At 60.9% G+C, this 18,075-nt stretch overlaps 1 protein-coding gene across 3 annotated transcripts in view; it reads left to right on the forward strand.

Annotated features, from left to right (window-relative positions):
• Positions 1–18,075, forward strand: part of Cfap46 (cilia and flagella associated protein 46) — an 80,924-nt gene that overhangs the window by 11,559 nt on the left and 51,290 nt on the right. For all 3 annotated transcript variants that reach the window (XM_078023856.1, XM_078023852.1, XM_078023845.1), the window contains exons 11-24: positions 1,630–1,820; positions 2,951–3,179; positions 3,412–3,532; positions 5,228–5,351; positions 6,104–6,234; positions 6,926–7,050; positions 8,094–8,227; positions 8,891–9,103; positions 10,079–10,244; positions 11,533–11,682; positions 12,478–12,585; positions 13,113–13,279; positions 16,683–16,814; positions 17,244–17,406. In XM_078023856.1, coding sequence (XP_077879982.1) covers positions 1,630–1,820; positions 2,951–3,179; positions 3,412–3,532; positions 5,228–5,351; positions 6,104–6,234; positions 6,926–7,050; positions 8,094–8,227; positions 8,891–9,103; positions 10,079–10,244; positions 11,533–11,682; positions 12,478–12,585; positions 13,113–13,279; positions 16,683–16,814; positions 17,244–17,406 — 2,154 coding nt within the window. The remainder of the gene's footprint in view (positions 1–1,629; positions 1,821–2,950; positions 3,180–3,411; positions 3,533–5,227; positions 5,352–6,103; positions 6,235–6,925; positions 7,051–8,093; positions 8,228–8,890; positions 9,104–10,078; positions 10,245–11,532; positions 11,683–12,477; positions 12,586–13,112; positions 13,280–16,682; positions 16,815–17,243; positions 17,407–18,075) is intronic.

Genomic DNA, 18,075 nt, shown 5'->3' on the forward strand with positions numbered 1-18,075 from the left:
CCATGTCCCCACCAGGGCTTGTCTGGGTGACAGCCTCCCCGTCCCCACCAGGGCTTGCCTGGGTGACAGTCTCCCCATCCCCACCAGGGCTTGTCTGGATGACAGCTTCCATGTCCCCACCAGGGCTTGCCTGGGTGGCAGCCTCCCCATCCCCACCAGGGCTTGCCTGGGTGACAGCCTCCCTGTCCCCACCAGGGCTTGTCTGGGTGACAGCCTCCACGTCCCCACCAGGGCTTGCCTGGGTGACAGCTTCCATGTCCCCACCAGGGCTTGCCTGGTTGACAGCTTCCATGTCCCCATTAAGGCTTGCCTGGGTGACAGCTTCCATGTCCCCACCAGGGCTTGCCTGGGTGACAGCCTCCCCGTCCCCACCAGGGCTTGCCTGGGTGACAGCCTCCCCGTCCCCACCAGGGCTTGCCTGGGTGACAGCCTCCCCGTCCCCACCAGGGCTTGCCTGGGTGACAGCCTCCCCGTGCCCACCAGGGCTTGTCTGGGTGACAGCCTCCCCGTCCCCACCAGGGCTTGTCTGGGTGACAGCCTCCCCGTCCCCACCAGGGCTTGCCAGGGGTGACAGCTTCCCCGTCCCCACCAGGACTCTGTGCAGCTTCTGTCCTGTCCAGGGGCGAGCAGTAAAAGCCACCCCCAGCCTCAGTAGGGGCCCGGATGGCCTGGAGACCGGAGGGAGGGTGCTGTGGAGTCCCTGGGCAGGACAGGGTGGGATGTGACCCTCACTGCCCTGTTCAGGCAGGGGCTGTGGAAGCCTCAGTGGGTGAGCTGACCTCAGGCTTCTGTCGCTGCTCAGCAGCGGGTCTGAGGTCTGGGGAAGCAGTCGTGGCCACAGAGGTGTGGCCTTCACTCAGCCTGCAGCTCAGTGAGCAGGCCTCTGACTCTGCGCCCTGTGAATGCTGAGGTGGGCCCAGGCGCTTATGGGAGGGGCTCAGGGACCCCCTCCTGCCACCAGCACCTGCAGGCATCCCTCTGGGTCTGGAAGACCACAGCTGCACTGGAGGAGCAGAGTGAGGGGAGGCCAGCAGGGAGTGTGCTTCAGGGGCCAGCACAGGACGGGGGCCGCTCACTGCCTGCAGGCCTGGTTCCTCCATGATCTGCCTGTGTGTCTGCCCAGCAGAGCTGAGCTCCTGAGGGACAGGTCGGCTGCTGGTCGACTGCCACGTGCTGGGGTCTGGGGATGGGGTCAGCTATGAATGCCCACAGGTCCTAGTGACCTGCAATCAAGGCAGTGAGTGTGGCCCTTTGGCCTGCACAGCTGTGCCCCTGCCTGCCTCCAAGGCCTCAGGGCGTGGCTTCCGTTCATGAAGTTGGGACTATGGCTTGGGTCTGGACAGCCAGGACAGGGTAGTGAGGCCCCAGTATTGGCTCTACCCTCAGCTCAGGGCAGGTGAGGGTGTTGCCCCAGCTGGGAGCGGGGGGGGGGGATTCTGGAAGGTTCAGGCGACCTGGCCCAGTGGGTCTGTGGAAGGCTCAGAGCTTCTGCTTGCATCTGACCCCACACCTTCTAGCCCCTGGACCAGCTTCTGCCCTGCTCAGGCCAGACCCCCCCAGGTTGTGCTGTGAAGGGCCTGGTAATGGCAGCAGGCTTCTGACCTTCCCGGAAACCCCCGCTGTCCCCAGGCCCAGCTGAGCATCATTAGCAGACTGGACGTGGTGCTGCAGCGTGCCATCCGCCTGGGCGACCCCCAGGCCATCCACGTGGTGTGCACCACGCAGTGGAACACCTGCCTGCCCCTGCTACAGCACAGCCTGCGGCACCACCTGCGGAAGCCACTGACCACCGTGGCGGAGATCCTGGAGAAGGTGGACAGGTGGGCCGGGGCTGGCCCTGGACACGGACACTGGTAGGATGGGTGGATGTTCCTGCCTGGGCATGGGGAGCCCACCTGCTGTGCTCACTGGGCAGTGCCTCCTTTCTCCCTGGGATGAGCACTGAATGCTCGCCTCATTCACCTTGTGTCAGCTTGATATGTGGCCATGACCAAGAGACCTGACAAGAACCTGGTCTCAGAGGTTCAGTCCACACAAGGCCACTGGGTAGCTCTGAGCCCGAGTGGGGCAGATCATCGTGGTGGAAGAGAGTGGAGGAGGAAAGCAGCTCAGGACAGCCAGGGAGCCAGGCGCGCTCTCAACATGGACCAAGTGACAAAGTGCAGACCCCACAGGCAAAGCCCAGGGACCTCCTTCCAGCCACAGCCCACCTGCCAGGCCACACCCCCATTAGTCCATTCAGGTGGCGCCTTCCACTGGCCACGTCCAGGGTTTCACCCCCTGGTCAGTCCACCTCTGATGGGCTTTAGGGGACAGCTGCAGGAGGACAGTGTGGGAGTCTGTGAAGCATGCTCAGAGGCTGGCCAGCTGTGGGAAGGGGACTCCAGGACACCCTCCTGGTGGCCGTGGGGGGGGGCACCCAGTGCCCACACAGCTCTGGCGTGTCCAGGCGTGTGGCTGCCTCAGCCTGGGACCTGTCCTCCTTCGAACACAGGCTATCGCTGTGGTCCTGCTCTGCTCCTCTGCCAGGACCCCTTCTCACCCCTCAGGCCAGCGGGGAGCACCTTTCACACGCCTGTGAATATAGCCGGTCTTCCCACAGATGAGCTGCTCAAAGCTCCCGGGTGTCAGTTTGACTCCCAGGTGGTGAGCTCGAAGGGATTTCAGGAGCGCTTTGCAGAGGAATCTGGTTCTGGAGCTCACCTGCGAAGCCCCTGGGCCGGGCTGCTCTCCGGGTGTCATAGCAGAGGCGGAGGCAGTGCTGTGGCCCTGCTGAAAGCCCGGGAGTCTTCCCACTCTTCCCAGTGCCCCACATCGGCTGCTGATTGTTCGAGGGGGGTGTTCCACTCCCGAGCTTCGTGCTGAGAGCTTTGCTTTCTGACCCCCAGCTCTGGCAGGTGCCTGGCCTGACACATGTGCCGCCCCCTGATGCATGCTACCTCTCCCCCAGCCTCATGACTCTGCTCCGCTGCCAAGTACACATGGAGATGGCGCACATCGAAGAGGACGAGGACCGACTAGAGCCTGCCATGGAGCACCTGCAGAAGGCCATGCGCCTGGACACACTGGGCCTCTACCAGGACAAGCTCAAGATGGCCTTCACCCGGCTGCAACTGTGCACCATGCTGTACCAGTCTCCTGAGCGTGCTGAGGACAGGGCCATCATGGTCATCGAGCAGGTGCAGACATAGCCACCTGGGGGAGAGATGTGGCTGTTCAGGGAACCTAGGGCCAGGCTAACCCAGCATGAATACAGGCTGAGGTGCAGGGCACCAGGAGGGACTGCCCAGGGCCCACCTGATGGCAGAGGTCAAAGGGGACTGCTCAGGGCCCACCTGATGGCAGAAGCTAGAGGGGCTCTGGTGCCAACAGGGCAGGGGCCACTTAGGCAACCTGCTCTTTTCTTTGTAGGCAAAAAAAGCTATCCCAAAGGACAGCGTGAGAAAGAAGCGGGCCCTCCTGGTGAATGCGGGCCTGGCCCTGGCCCCTGACACCTTCCAGATTGTGCTGGACAGTGAGAATGAAGCCAAAGGTGAGTACCTCTCTCCACGCCAGGTCTGGGGGTCTCCTGTCTTAGGAGGTTCCTGGCTGCTGGGGAGCCTCTGGGCCCCCTGCTGCCTCCAGGCTGACCCCTGACAAGGTGAGCCCCACGAGCCTGCACCCTGAACCCACTGCACTCTGCCACCTGCAACAGGATACCTCACTCTCTCCAAGCACTGGAGGGCTCATCCACACTCAGTGACAGCAGAAGGCCACAACCAGAGTCCTGGGTAGAGCTGAGGCAGCGTGGCCCACTCCCTGGCTCGTAGGTGGTTTTCCTCTGCTGTCCTGACTGCTCCTCTCTGTCTGATGCTCTCTTCTCATGGGGCATGGTCAGATTGATGGGGCCCACCTGAGGCAGCATTCCAGGTCCTGAGTTCCAGAGTCAGGACACAGCCTCTTTGGTCCAACACCAGGACCGTGTGTGGGTCCTGGGCTGCCCCTCCATATCAGTGATCACTCTGGTCAGCCTGGGCTGACCCCACTCACCTCAGCCACGGGCCTCATCCCCGAGGATTAGCCAGTGTAGGTGATGGGGTGCACAGCAAACCTCCCCAAGGCAAGCAGTGAGTGGCTAGGCGGGGCCTGTGGTGCCTGCCCTGTGTCCAGCTCCCCTGGAGCAGCCAGGCAGCCTGAGCCTGGCTGGGGCGCCTGCTGGCCTCTGGAGGTCCTCTCAGCTCCATGCTCTGACACCAGGTCACACAGGGACTGGAGCCTTGGAGCAGTGGTCTGGAGGGGGCCAGCAAGGTCCGTATATCATGTTCAAGAAGAGGGAGAGGAGCATGGGGTGGGTCACAGCCCAGGAAGGGTGCCGCCTGTCTGCTATGGTTGTCCCCGTGATCACCTCCTTCCCTGGTTTCATTTTGTTCTCAGGATACTGAGGAGCAGCAGTAGGTCTGTTGGTGTCACCTATGCACATCTGTGTGGCATTCCAGGTTTATCACACTCAGCATGATCTGCTGGAGCCTGGGGTCAGGTGCCCTTCACCTGAGGGGCCCAGCAGCACCCACTCCCAGCAGGAGGAGTTTGGGACCCTGCTGAGGTGCAGGGGCTCCTGGGGAAGGAGGGCAGAGCTGGCTTCTGGAGTGTTCTGTGTTGTCTGACAGGGCAGGAGGCCAGCCTGGGGGAAGCACATCCCTGAGGCCCGATCTCCTGCCCAGACGTCTCCTGGGCCAGAGACAGGCTAGTGTCCTCTGGGTCCCCAAGCAGCTACCCTGGGCAGCCCAGCCCTGGGCATGCAGCTCAGTTCTAGGGGCCCTTTTTTTATTTGTCGGAAAAAGGAGCAGTGGGCTCAGAACTTCCTACTTGAAGCAGATAAAACTACTTGGCTTTGAGGGACCATCGGGCTGCTGGAGGGTCAGGGTTGAGAGTTGGGGCAGAGCCGATGCTTCTGATGGGACGATTGGCTGGTTGACCCAGTCACAGAGTGGGTGGCAAGGAGGGGTCAGGCGGGATTCCCAGACCATCTCTGCCCCTCCACACACAACACGGTCAGCTCGACTGACTGTCAGAGGACACAGCCATGTGCACCGACTCTGCACAGATTCAGCCCCAGGAGCCAGCTGCCGCAGGACAGGTGCCACGGTTTGCTGTTATCACCAATGTCCCCATTGAATGCAGCTGCTCTTCCTGTCACCCCTTTCCTCAGCACATGATGTCGACCCTCACATTTTGCTTTCTGTCTCAGTTTCCACTGGGAAAACCAGGGGCAGATTCTCCTACCTCTTCGCAAAGGCTCGACATCACATGCTTAGTGTGGACAAGGCTGCGGGGCATCTGCGGCGTCTGGGAAACGAGAATGACCAGGAGAGGTGAGCAAGGAAAGAGACTTTTCTGGAGAACAGAAGCTCAAAGCGGAGTCTAGTGAGGAGGGCCTGTTGGGACAGAGGACATGCTCCTGGGGGGAGGTGAACCTGGGAGGGCATGCACCTGGAAGGTGGTGTCCCTCTGGGAGGATGTGCACCTGGGAAGAGGTGCTCCTGGGAGGAGGTGGATCTAGAAGGAAGTGCCCCAGGGAGGGCAGGCACCTGGGAGGGGGTGCTCCTTGGAGGGCGTGCACCTGGAAGGATGTGGACCTGGGAGAAGGTGGACCTGGGAGGAGATGGACCTGGGAGGATGTGCTTCTGAGAGGTCGTGCACCTGGGAGGGTGTGCCTCTGGCAGGAGGTGCTCCTAGAAGGATGTGCACCTGGGAGAGCCTCCAGCTCTGTGAACTCCAGGAGGGGTATGGATGAGGCCTGGCCTGCTTGTTCTTGAGAGAAACAGGCCACAGCCCACAGGTGTGTGGCCAGCGAGAGACTTGCCTCTTCCTCAGGGGACACATGCTGCAGCCATCAGTGTTGTGTGATGGGCAGACCATGGCATCAACCCAAGAGGGCCTGCCCTACCCCTGGGAGGGGAATTTGGGAGCTGCCCCTGATTCCTGGCCCTAGAGCTGTCCAGCTGGAGCACAGAACCAAAGCCCTGGAGCGTGGCTTTTCCTCCAGGGCAGCCACCTGTGTGTCTGCTACCTTCACCAGCTATGCCTGAACCTGCTCCTCCCCTGTTTGTGTTTTGGAGAGCAGAATCCAGATTTGGGCAGAGCTGGCCAAGGTTGCTCGGAAGCAAGAGGTGTGGGATGTGTGCCGGACAGCCAGCCGCTTCTGCCTGCTGTATGACAGCACCAAGGCCAAGAAGTCCCCAAGGCAGAAGAGAGGTATTGGCCCCGGGCAACCCTGAACCAAGGTGCCTCAGCAGGCCAGGCTCCTCCCACTGAGGGCCACGGGGAGGGGCTTCCTCCTGGAGAGGCCAGACTGGCCCCACAGTAACGAGTCTGGTCGGTACCCAGGTCCAGAGGAGCCTTCAAATGAGAGTGGGGTTTCTGAATGTGTGTGCAGCCTGCCCCCCATGTCCCCCTGTGTCCCCAGTCTCAGCCAGTCGAGGTCTGAAAACCCTTGAACAAAGCTTGATCTGTCCTGAACATGTCAGATGTGTTTCTTGTCACTATTCTCTGTACCATACAGTGTGACAGCCACTTGCGTCTCACCCACCCTGTGTGAGGTGCCTAAGTTGTCCCTAGATGACTTGAAGCACACAGAGGAAGTTGCAGGGTATATCAAGAGCACACTGTTTACAGAGGGACTTGGGGTCCTCAGGGTCCTGGTCTGGGTCCCCATGGACGCTGAGGCAAGGCTCACATGACAGTTCATGGAGGTTGTAATGGCAACAAACTTGCCACTGACTCTCATCACACCCCCTGTCACTGGACATGAGTGTGACACCATCCTCACCTTTGACAGTGCATGCCCCCTGCCTAGGGCATCCTATAGGAAGCTGAGGAGACCCCCGGCACAGGGCCACAGAGTTCCTGAGTTTTTCTTCACCCTCTTCCTGCTCCTCCTCCCCAGGAAGGAAGAAGCGGACCACAGAAGGCTCTGTGCAGGACTGGGGCCAGTCAGAAGGGGTGCTGCCAAGGCAGCAGTCCCACAGCCTTCTGCGGAAGTTCGCCGAGGTGGGGTTCATCAGCGCTGAGGTGCGTCCCAAGGCTCCTGCTGGTCTGTAGGGCCCACCGTGACCCTGGGCGACAGCCTCCGTGGATCTTGTTAACACACTGGAGATCTTTATCATAGGCCCCACCTGGGCTCCCAAAACAGTGGGTCAGGGGAGGAAAATTTCCCAAGTCCTTGGAAGCTCTTCTAGGAGGAAGATGCCAATCAAAACCTGTCATGCTGTGTACTGCTGTAATCTTTTGTGAGAAATAACTTCTGGATGGCGAGTCCGAAGGCACATGGACACAGCAGGTCATGGTCTTTCCACTGGGGGACTTGTATTTGGAGAGGACTTTGGAAGCCTTGGAGGAGCTGTCACCTCTACTGGGTGCTCCCTCAGGCCCCACCCAGGGCCTGGCCCTGACCCCCTGCATGTGTGGGTACTGAGACACACTGCCTGCCCGGCTCAGTCAGCCAGGTAGAAGGCAGCCAGCTGGATCCAAGCCCACTCTAAGGCCAGCATGAGCTCCCAGCCTGTGCCTGTGCCTGGCTGGCGGTGACTTCAGAATCCTCCAAGCCCGTGCCTGTTGTTTCCTCTGGGGTCCCTCAGTGGCAGGAAGTCCTTGCTGATCTGTTGGCTGAGGCTCTGGGTCCATGGCACGGATTGAAGCCAAGCCCTGTGCTCAGGAAGCTGGTCCCCAGATGGTGGACACAGGTGGCCGTGACCGTGGATTCTCTCCAGCCAGCGCCAGCCCCACTTCTCTCGAAGTTCCCTCCCACCCCTGTGGGCTTAGCAGCCCTTTTCTGGAAAGCAGATTCACAAAGCCATCAGGAGATTCAGAGATGGCTGGGCCTTTGGTAGCAGGAAGATCTGTAGGGGGGAGGGTGTGCTAACACTAGCTCTTCTCTCCCCAAGGTGTGTCTTTGCAGTGAGGTGACAGGTGTGTGGGGGGCGGTTCTACCCAGGAGTCTACTCCTGTGTTTTGTGTTTCAGAACCCTAGCTTTAAGGAGAGATGCCTGGCTGTTTGTTCCCTGGGGCTGGGCCCTGCCTGCCCATGACCCCTCCAGCCACACACTCTCTTCCAGGCCACCATCCACTTGCTGCACACAGAAGGTGTAGAGCTGAATGACCAGGCTGTCCCCCCTGAGGACTTGAGCCAGCACCCAGCTGGCTACGTGCCTGAGCCCCCAGAGACGAACCCAGAGTGGATCACCTACAGGTGGGTGGCGACTCCTGCCCATGTGCCAGCTCAGGGTGGAAGGGCCCTCTGTCTCCTTGGGGCTGCAGTGGGAACATCCTCCCAACTGATAAAGCAGTCCCCCTGTCACACAAGAGATCAGAGTGTTCAACACGGACCAGAATCACAGAGGGTGTATGCAGTTGGCAGTGCAGCCTGGCAGAGGAGAGTGAGCAGAGGTGCCTTTACATAGACCCCACTCTCCCGATCCAGTGAGCTCTTCTCACTTTTCCCACTGTTGGTGAGTGTGAGTCCCCAGGGTCACCAACAGGGGCAGAGGACAGAGGGGGAGCAGCTCTGTGTGTGACAGGGCAGGCAAACTGCAGAAGGGTGAGGAGGCCGGGGGCAAGGGCAGCTGCCGGGGTGGGCCAGGCTTCGGCCCGCTGCTCCTCCTCCAAGCAGGTGAGTGGCAGGATCCAGTGGCTGAGGAGAGCTCACACATGGGAAGAGCAGGAGCGTGGCACTCAGGACAGAGGGGCCAAGAGTCCCCCTCCTCAAGCTGAGGGGGCAGGTGCAGAGGGATGTGTGGGGTTCAGGGAGGGCAGCACCCACAGCTGGAGCACCCCTCCAGACCCAGGAGAGCTTGCAGCGGCTTCCTCTGGAAAGACCTGCATGTGGCCAATGCTGGTGGGTGTGCATTTGCAGAACTTGGATAGAAAGCCTGTCGGAGTACACCATGAACAACTGGCTGCGCTCGGCGGAGATCGGGCTGGAGATCGGGGAGGCCTGGGTGGTGCAAAATGCCGCCGTCTACATGTTGAACCACAACCACCATCTCATCGTGGCCGGGCGGCAGAGGGAGCTGGTGGACCCCCTGCATAAGCTCCTGAGCATCATCAAGGCCTCTGACCACCAAGGGTGGGTGTGGCATGGTGGGTGCAGACTGGCAGAGCATGGAGCCCCAAGACCCTTGCAGCTGTGGGGTCAGGCATGTCTGCTCTGGGTCCTATAGTGGTCAGCAGGGGCCAGGCCTATGCTCTGAAGATGGGGGAGAGTGCTGCCTACCCACCTCCTCCTGGGTTTCGGTTGTGTCTGGGTTTCCCACATCCAGGTGTATGTGAACTTGAGAGACTGGTTTCCCGGTTAAATCAGAAAGATCAATTTTAATGTATTTTTTGTTGGTTTGCTTTTTGGTCTGAACAACAGGAATTTAATTATTTTACACCAGATTCTAGTAGGAGCTAAAATGGGCGAGGCTGCAGCCACATGTCCATGATGACTTTAAGTGATGAGCAGTGCAGAGCATCTCGTGACATGGTGCCACGTGCTGCACTCACCTTTCCCAGGGCATGAGTCCACCAGCTGCGCAGGCTGCAGCCTGGGGTCCAGCAGATGGCTCAGGAGAGACGGGCAGCCTGAAGCTGAGCTCCCTGCCATGCCCCTGCCCACGAGTGTCTGCCAGGCTGATTTCTCACTCCTGGTGTGTGGAGACCACTGTGTCCCACAAGCCCTATTTCTGTAATGTCTTCAGCTGGCCCGTTACACCTGGGAATCAGACTTGGATATCTCCCAGGGCCTCCGGGACACCCTGGCACACGAGCATGGGTACAGTGGCCTTTCTGCCCTGCCAGCCCACCCTGGGCACTGGGGAGCCCATCCTGTGGCAAGGGTGTCCCGCTCGGCAGGAGGGGCCCTGGGTCCTGCCTCCCCATCAGCAGCAGGGACTCCTGCTCTTTCCCCAATCCTAGCCACAGACCCTGAGCTTTCCCGAGGACAGTGGGCGGCTCCATTCTGCCACATCTTGGCAGATGGGTCCCTAAACACAAGTGGTCACCACAGGTCCCCGCATCTCTGCAGGGGCTCGAGGGCCTGGGCCTCTACCCTGTCTTCTAGGGACGTGGTCCTGCTGGTGATGCTCTGCAGTGCCCTGGCTCGAGGCCTGATCATCAGCTGGATCCCCACCCAGACGCCAGAGAAGGCAAAAAAGCTCCCGAAACCAAACACGTTTCACATCCCCCTGGACTCGGCGGCTGCCACTGAGATCCGAACAGCAGTGGAGGTACAGCTTCCCCAGGCCCAAGGCCAGGGGGAGAGAAGGGAGGGGACGTGGACAGCAGCCTGGACACACATGGGGGAGAAGATGGGGAGGATCGTCACAGAGCCTCTGCCCATGCCCTCCCGGGCATCTGGCAGATAGTGTGGGGGTGAGAGGGCATAGAGGAGACATGGGGCATGAGGGACATGATGGAGGGGACTTAGGGAAGATGTGGAAGCTGCGTGCCTCTGCAGTCTGGAGGCCCAGGACCCATGCCAGGACGGGGACCCAGGCAGCTCTCCTGCTGCGGCCTCGGCAGGTCCAAGGGTATGACTGTGGAGCCGGGAGGCCAGGGCCGGCTGCTGGGAGGCCCTGGCGGGGTCCGTTCAGGTCTTCATTCCTGAAGGAACCAGGACTAGCACCAGGAACCTGCAGGCAGGAGGAGCTGGACTGGAACAGGAGCTGGGGAGGGCTGGAGTGGCCTGGGTCAGCGGGAGGGAGGCTTGCCTCTTGGACTGAGGCAGCTAGGCCAGGCACGAATGCTGAGCCTGCAGTGAAAGCCCAAGAGATCACAGACCCATCTGCTGTCGGACAGGAGGCCAGCAGCCCGCTGAGCCACGGCACCTGGCAGTGTCCTTGTGGGTGCCACAGGGCTGCCTGGAGCTCACACAAGGAGGGATGGAGGGAGCGTGGGGTGTGGGAGGACGGTGGAGAGTGTGGGGGTGAGGGGGCATGGAGGGGACATGGGGGCCATGATGGAGGGGACATGGGGGCATGGGGAAGACGTGGAAGCTGTGTGCCTCTGCAGTCTGTGTGCCTCTGCAGAACCCATGCCAGGGCTCAGAGGCCAGTCCCGGCTGGTGAGTGGCCACCTCTGGTGGCCGTGCTCACTGCTCTGCACGGGCTCTGAGCAGTGACCCTTGCACAGGCTTCAGCCTCTGTGAGGGTGAGGAAACAGGCACTCGGCAGGCAAGGGCCGGAGCTGGGGTCCAGGCCAGCCCACAGGCCCTGTCCTGTCACCATAAGAAAATGCACAGTGGATTCAGGGCACATGTGCAGGGTCCTGGCCCTAGCTGTCCATGTCCAGATCCAATACCTGCCCCAGCAGCGGGGGAATGCCTGGCCTCACTTGCTGAGGGCGTGGATGTGGGTCTGACCTGCTCCCTGGGTGGCAGCCAGAGCACTGGTGGTGGTCAGCAAGGAAGCATGAACCATCTGGGCAGCAGCTGTGCCTCTGTGTTGTTGGGCACTCAGTGGGGACATGGCGCCTCTGCCGGAGGCAGATCTGGGAAGGAGGCCCTGTGCACTGCAGGTCTGCGAGTTTGCGCTGAGCCAGACCAGCGGGAGTGTGCCCGAGGAGGTGGTGCCCACCAGTGTGCAGCAGCAGCTCATTGCCACTTGGGTGAAGGCCAAGCAGATGGCACAGCAGCAGATCGGGCCACGGCTGGGCACTGACGAGCAGGTGAGCCCAATGGTCACTGCGGGCCAGGTGTGTGCAAGCAGGGCCCATGGGGCACCTTCAGGCCACCTTCTCCAGAGAGTGGCCCTCGATCCTCCTTTGGGCCCCAGGCCTGACCAGAGTGGGGAGTACTGCCCTTCGTGAGGTTTGGAGGCTATCTTCCCACTGAGACCACCGCCCCAGCTGCGCTCAAGGGCCAGGACCCAGCCTGCTGCAAGGCCTGAGCCTGGTCCTCAGGAGATACTGCCCACACTCAGCGCCACTCATCAGCAGATGGTCACCTCCTGGGCAGGTGCCAAGGCCCCAAGCTGGGAACACAAGGGTGTGGGAGAGAACTGGAAAGGGACGGGCCAGAACAACCCTGCTTCCACAGACAGAGCCTCTGGGGCCCCGTCACTGGGGATGGCAGGGAAGGAGCCAGGAGAGGAGGCAGGAGGGATATTTGAGTGAAGCGTCCAGATGGGAGCCTGGGGAGGGCTGTACAGCCAGAGGCAGGAGGAGCCCCTGCCTGGGCAGCTGCTGCCCCAGGCCCTTCAGCCTCTACCTTAGCCCCATCCCCAGCAGGAGACAGCACTGCCTGACCTGCTCTGGCCTGCTCGGCCACAGCCTGGTCATTACTTGGGAAGCAACCTGGAGGCAGATGGATACAATGTAGCCTAAGGCCAAATGACGACATACTTCCCAGGATGATTGTTGCCATGAAACTCAGGTTGAAATCAGGAAGACTCCAGGTCCTCCCTGCCCGCCCTCCCCAGTGCCTCAGGCTTATGGACACTCAATGCCCCTTGCTTTCCACAGAGCACCAGCGAGGACATCAGCTCTGTGACTAGAGTCCTCGTAGCTCTGGAGATGTACTCCTGCAATGGGCTGGGCCTCATGGACTTCACGGTGCCCCCCCTGGCCCAGGTGGGTGTCATGGTGTCCTAGAGGCCTGACAGCTCAGTGCAGAGAGGAACAGGGAAACCAGTCTCAGAGGGTCTTGCCTGGGGCTGCAGAACTCAAGCCCACCCACTTTCTTACCACGGCACTCTCCCACAGAACGCTGTGGACCCCTCCAAGCCCACAGCCTCAGCTGCTGTCTGGAGTGGTCCTTTGTCTTGGTGTGCCTCTGGGCCTCCACCCTGGCCAAGCCCTCTGCACAGGCAGAGGCATCTGTGGGGACCTGCACACTGTATTGGGACAGCAGCTACCGCGTGTTGGGGACAGCAACGTGGCCAGTGTGGTGTCCACAGTGCAGTGGTGTTTGCCGATCACAGAGGTGTCTGGGATGGCTACGCCGAATGACCTAAGCTTAGCAAATGCTTGGCCGTGTCCAGACCTCAGAATCCCATGGCTTTCCAGGCTGGCAGCAGACTCACTGCTGTGAGCCACAGCCTGTGGGAGTCATTGTCACCCACGTGACACCCCTCTCTCTGGTCCTCCCTCCTGGGAAGGTAGTGAAAATGGCCTCCGAGTGCAGCTGGTCGGAGCCCTTGGTGGAGCTGCAGACGCTGACCAGGCTGACCCACTTTGCCTATGCGGCCCATGATCATGAGATCACCATGACCTGCTGTCAGATGGCCACACAGTTGGGCATCAAGTACCTGAGGGTGTTCGGTCCGTAAGTAACCTCCGTAATGACATTCTATCGGTGACATAGGCAGAAGCAAGGCCCCCAGAGGAGCCAGGTGCATGAGCAGGGATCAGGATATGGACCAGGGTGTGGGCACAGGAGCATGTTGAGTTAAGATGGCTGCTGTGGCTTGGCGGGGCCCCAGGTCATCCTGTGAGTTTCCACCCAGGCCTGCCCTCGAGCACAGATGGCCTCCACCTCCTGTCTCCCCATCCCACAGAGCTCCCCACAGAGCTCCCCACAAAGCTCAGTGTCAAGAGGGACCCTGAGGCCGGGTGTGACCCGCTGCCTATAGGCATGGTGGGCATAGAGCAGGGGATGTCAGTCCAGACTGCTGGGACCAAGGACTACCAAGGAGGGAGGCCCCTGCTCCTGTTCTGCTCCAAGGCTGGAAGACAGCTCAGGACACAGCCTGCAGACAGCACCTCCTCCCTGCGTGCTCACAGGCACAAGGCCAGGCGGCCCTCGGATCCCATCTGCAGCTCCACCCCATGTCCTCCAGGCCACCCACAGACCCGCCTCCTGGCACCGTCCCCTGGGGTCCTGTGAGTTTGGGGCACCGAGGGGGTTTGGATCAAGGGTCTTCCATGGCCAGCAGACAGCCTTGTGACGGTCACTCTGAAGACATTAGGACATGCCTGAACCAGTCAAGTCACGATGGAAGGAGCATGGGTAGAATCAGTGACACTGACCTTCCACCTGCCCGCTCCCGCCTTGTCTCCCACAGGACCTGCCCCCACACACCCTGGGCACCTCCCTTCCCCTCTATTGCTTCTGTATTCTCATTTGGAATGCAATCACAGTGCCTGACTGTCCCCTTTCTGAAGATGAGGGGTTCGTGGGCTGCTGCAGAGTCCTGCCCTCAGGGCCTTCCTGAGCGACAACCCTGAGGCTGGATTCAGGAGAACCTCCAAGGGCTTGTGTTCCTGGCCTGGGCCCCATCTGCCAGTCTCATCTTTCAGGTCCTCCTGGCTCTCGTGGCATGGTGGGGTCAGCCCATGTGGGCAAGAGTTGAGAGCTTGACCAAACTCTCACAAGGGTGAGCTTGGGCAACGTGTGGTCCTGCTCAAACAGCATCTTGGGGGCCACATCCACACACCCAGTGAGGATCTGGGAGTCATCAAAGAAATATGACCTGCAGCTTCACTAACCTCTTGCCTCTGTGGTCCAGGGCCTCCCACACTCCCAGGTGCATAGACGTGGACAGAACAAGGTGACAAGCAACCTTGTGACCGGCATCCCATGGAGGGCTGCTCTGAGTGGGCAGGTGTCCTGTTTCACACTGCAGACGAGGAGACTGGGGCAGGCAGAGGTTCATTCTTTCTTGGGCCACCTACTGGCAATGAGGCAGAGCCGGCATTTGACCTGGGAGTTGGGTTCTGAGAACCCCCACCTCAGGGTGAGGCCTGGCGTGTGCGCAAGCGCCATGACCTACAAACGAATGGCATGAGAAGAGGAGAGGTCAGAGACTAAGCTGCCGTCTACACTGGGTCTTGGGCAGATCATCAGTGGACCACTGTCACCCCCCGTGGAGACTGGTGCCATTGCTCACCACAGGACTTGCCCACTGCAGGGGTCTGGGGGGGTGTGCTCCAGCAGCTGTGGGGGGGAGAGGCTTCAAGCCAAAGGAACGTGGTTCTAAATGGGAACAAGGCTTGGGAAGTACTGAACACCCAGGTGGTACACAAAAGGCCTCCCACCTCCCCAGTTCTTGAATTCTGCAAAGGACACCTGACTGGAGCAGAACTCACCCTGCCTGGTGGGATCCATGAAGACACAGAAGGGAACGGTGTTGGCAGCAGTGCCACAGGACGGGAAGAGAAGCCACGGCTTGTCCTCAGAGCTGTCCGGTCACCCGTGCAGCAACCCCGTCTGAGTCGAGGGTAGTGTTGGTGTCCCTATGGCAACCAAGAGGTCTCCAGAACCTGAGCCGGGAGAGGTTGGAAAGACTCAGGAGAGTGGAGAGGAGCAGGAGCACAGGAGAGCAGGGAGCAGAGGGCAGCCTTGGCCCCTTAACCCTGCAGGAGCCAGTGCCCCTTTAGGGACCAGCCATGCCCCCAGGCAGACGCAGCTCTCCCAGTGCTCCCCCAGGACAGGCTCCATCAGCCACTGGATTGCATCATGCAGACGCGGTCCAGCCCAGGTGCATCGGAGGGAGGTGTTCCTCAGTGGTGAAGCACCGCCGAGCACACTACACAGCAGCAGCGGAGAGTTTAACAGCCCCCAGGAGAACAGAGTAGGAAAATCAGTAAGGGCACAGGTTCAAAGATCCCCAAGGACAGATCTCACCTTGAGGACACTCCTAGGACACCCTATCCAGCAACTGCCTCAGAAAGACCACCCTGATTTCCAGGGTGCCCGCACACAGCATGGACCCGAGCCATGCTCACCTCAAGTGTGTTCAGCTCCCTTGCCCTCATCACTCAGCCTCAGGGTCCCTTCCGACCAGATTCCTACTGCAGGGCAGATCCTTGCAGGCCAAAGCCAGCGCCTTCCTCCTCTGTCTGCTTTAGGAAGGGCCAGGTGTGGCTGGCCTCCAGGACTCTGGTCCCTGAAGGAATCTCTCCAGGACCAGCCTGTTTCTCACAGGTGAACTCTGAGCTGCATGGCAAGCGTGTGCTCCCTGCAATGGTCACGCTTGCCATGACCAGCCTGTTTCTCACAGGTGAACTCTGAGCTGCATGGCAAGCGTGTGCTCCCTGCAATGGTCACGCTTGCCATGACCAGCCTGTTTCTCACAGGTGAACTCTGAGCTGCATGGCAAGCATGTGCTCCCTGCAATGGTGGGGGTCACGCTTGAGTGTGTGTGATGGGCAGGTGCCCAGGCCACAGGAAATGCTCAGAGGGCTCTGAGTGGCCCAGCACACAGAGCCCGGCTGGACCTGCTGGCCCACTGCTGCCCACAGTTGGCCCCCACATGAGTTAATGGCTCTCAGTTCTGTGGATAACTAGGCTCAGCCAGTTAGTCCTGGTTTGGGGTCTCTCATAAGGTCACTCTCAAGAGTCATGGAGAGCCCATTGACCAAAGCTAACTATCAGGCCCTGGCTCCCTCCGCAGCCAGGTGTCCTGGTGATGCTCTCTACCCCAGCATGGCTGCCCAGCTCTCCCGGTGGCCCTTCCCCCTGTGGGTTCTGAGTGCAACCAGGGCAAGTGTCCAAGACCCCAGCCACATGTGTGCTCCAGCCACCGGCAGGGCCCCGGAGGCCAGAGGCACTGGCCCCCAGCCAGTGGGCACATCCCTGTGGCTGCTCCAATTCTGAGGGAGTGGGGGCTGCACCCAGGAGGGAGGGAGGTGCCCCCATCTCAAGGGCCACAGTGAGGCCACAGACTCCCAGGGAAGGACTCAGGCCTGCGACAGATGGCCTCCCTCCTCAAGCACTCTTGCCTCAGGGTGGAGACCCAGCTGGTGGCGGAGATGCTGTGCACAGCTACCTGCATCCAGGGCCGAAGCATCATGGAAAACCTGAAGGGGAGGAAGCAGCTGCGGCTGGTGGCCGCCAAGGCCTTTGTGGAGAGTGCCAGGTGTGCAGACAGCACCGTGCAGCCCGGGCACAGGTGCCTGCTGGGGCACTGAAGTGGTGCAGGGAGGACTGTGCCCCCCGAAAAGGGGCCCAGGGATACCAGAGGCCACTGGCTGCCCTGAGTGACCCTGGGGTCATCCAGAGGAACGCTGACCAGAGGCCCCTGAGTGGCCTGAGCAAGGCCAGGCCAGGCCTGGGCGCTTGAGGAGAGGTGGCCAGGAGACCACTGCTGCCCTGCTGTGCAGGGAGAACTGGCTGGGTGGGCTTGAGGCCTCGCTGAGGGGGGCACAAGCACCTGCAGAGTGGCACCGGGAACCCCACGCCCCCCCCACCCCCCCACCCCCCGTGGAAGCAGTGCCCCCCTCGGGGAGGTGTGGCCAGCAACCTGTCGCCTGCGCCTGCTCCCTCTGGGTGTGGAATGTGCTTTCAGGTTTGGGGGCCTCGCAGGCAGCAGCGCCCTGGTGATGCTGGCCGCGCGCCACTACTGGAATGCCTGGCTGCCACTCCTATCCTCCGCTGTGAACAGGAAGAAGGCCCAGGGGGCTGTCCAGAAGCTCATCGGCATCATCAACAAGACGGAGGCCAGGAAGCAGGTGGGCAGGGGTGTGGGCCAGCCGGAGGTCCGCAGGATGGGGTGCCTGCCCCAGCCACTACCACAAGCTCAAGGTCCCTGCAGGCGGGCACTGAGCTCGGGCCCCCCCCCCCGGCCTCCCCCACACTGTGCTTTCCTCTTAAGCAGCTCTGTGGGGGTTGCCCTTGTGACCTTTGGGTGGCTAGGCACAGATTGTCTCAGCCCTTCATGGACATCAGCCACACAGCGGTCCCCCAGCCTGAGAGCCACCCTGCAGGGCCTTCCCCGAGGCTCTGCACTTCCTCTCCCTGGTCTTTCTTCTGCCTGTCCTGCTGGTCTGAAGGGCTGAGCCAGACGGGGCCTTTGCTCTTCTCCTCTGTTGAGCAGGGACCTGGCCTCTGCACGCCGTTCCTCTGTGTCCAGACACTCTTCCCAGTGTGCTTCCGTCACACTGGGTCAGTGCCAAGACTCACTAGAGATTTCACATCACTGCAAGATGCAGGTGGCCAGGGGACTGGTCTGCATGGTGTGTGTGGTACGTGTGTGATTATATCTGTGGCATGGAGCATGGGTACCTGGTGTGTAGTGCCTGGCAGGTGACGCTGTCGGCTTGTCCTGTATGGTGTGGGGTGTGTGCTCTGTGTGGCGTGGGTGTGTGGAGTGGATGGTGTGTGGTATGGGGGGAGTGGAG

The sequence above is a fragment of the Ictidomys tridecemlineatus genome, chromosome 1 (genome assembly GCF_052094955.1).
Source record: "Ictidomys tridecemlineatus isolate mIctTri1 chromosome 1, mIctTri1.hap1, whole genome shotgun sequence".
In the NCBI taxonomy this organism is placed as follows: Eukaryota; Metazoa; Chordata; class Mammalia; order Rodentia; family Sciuridae; genus Ictidomys; species Ictidomys tridecemlineatus.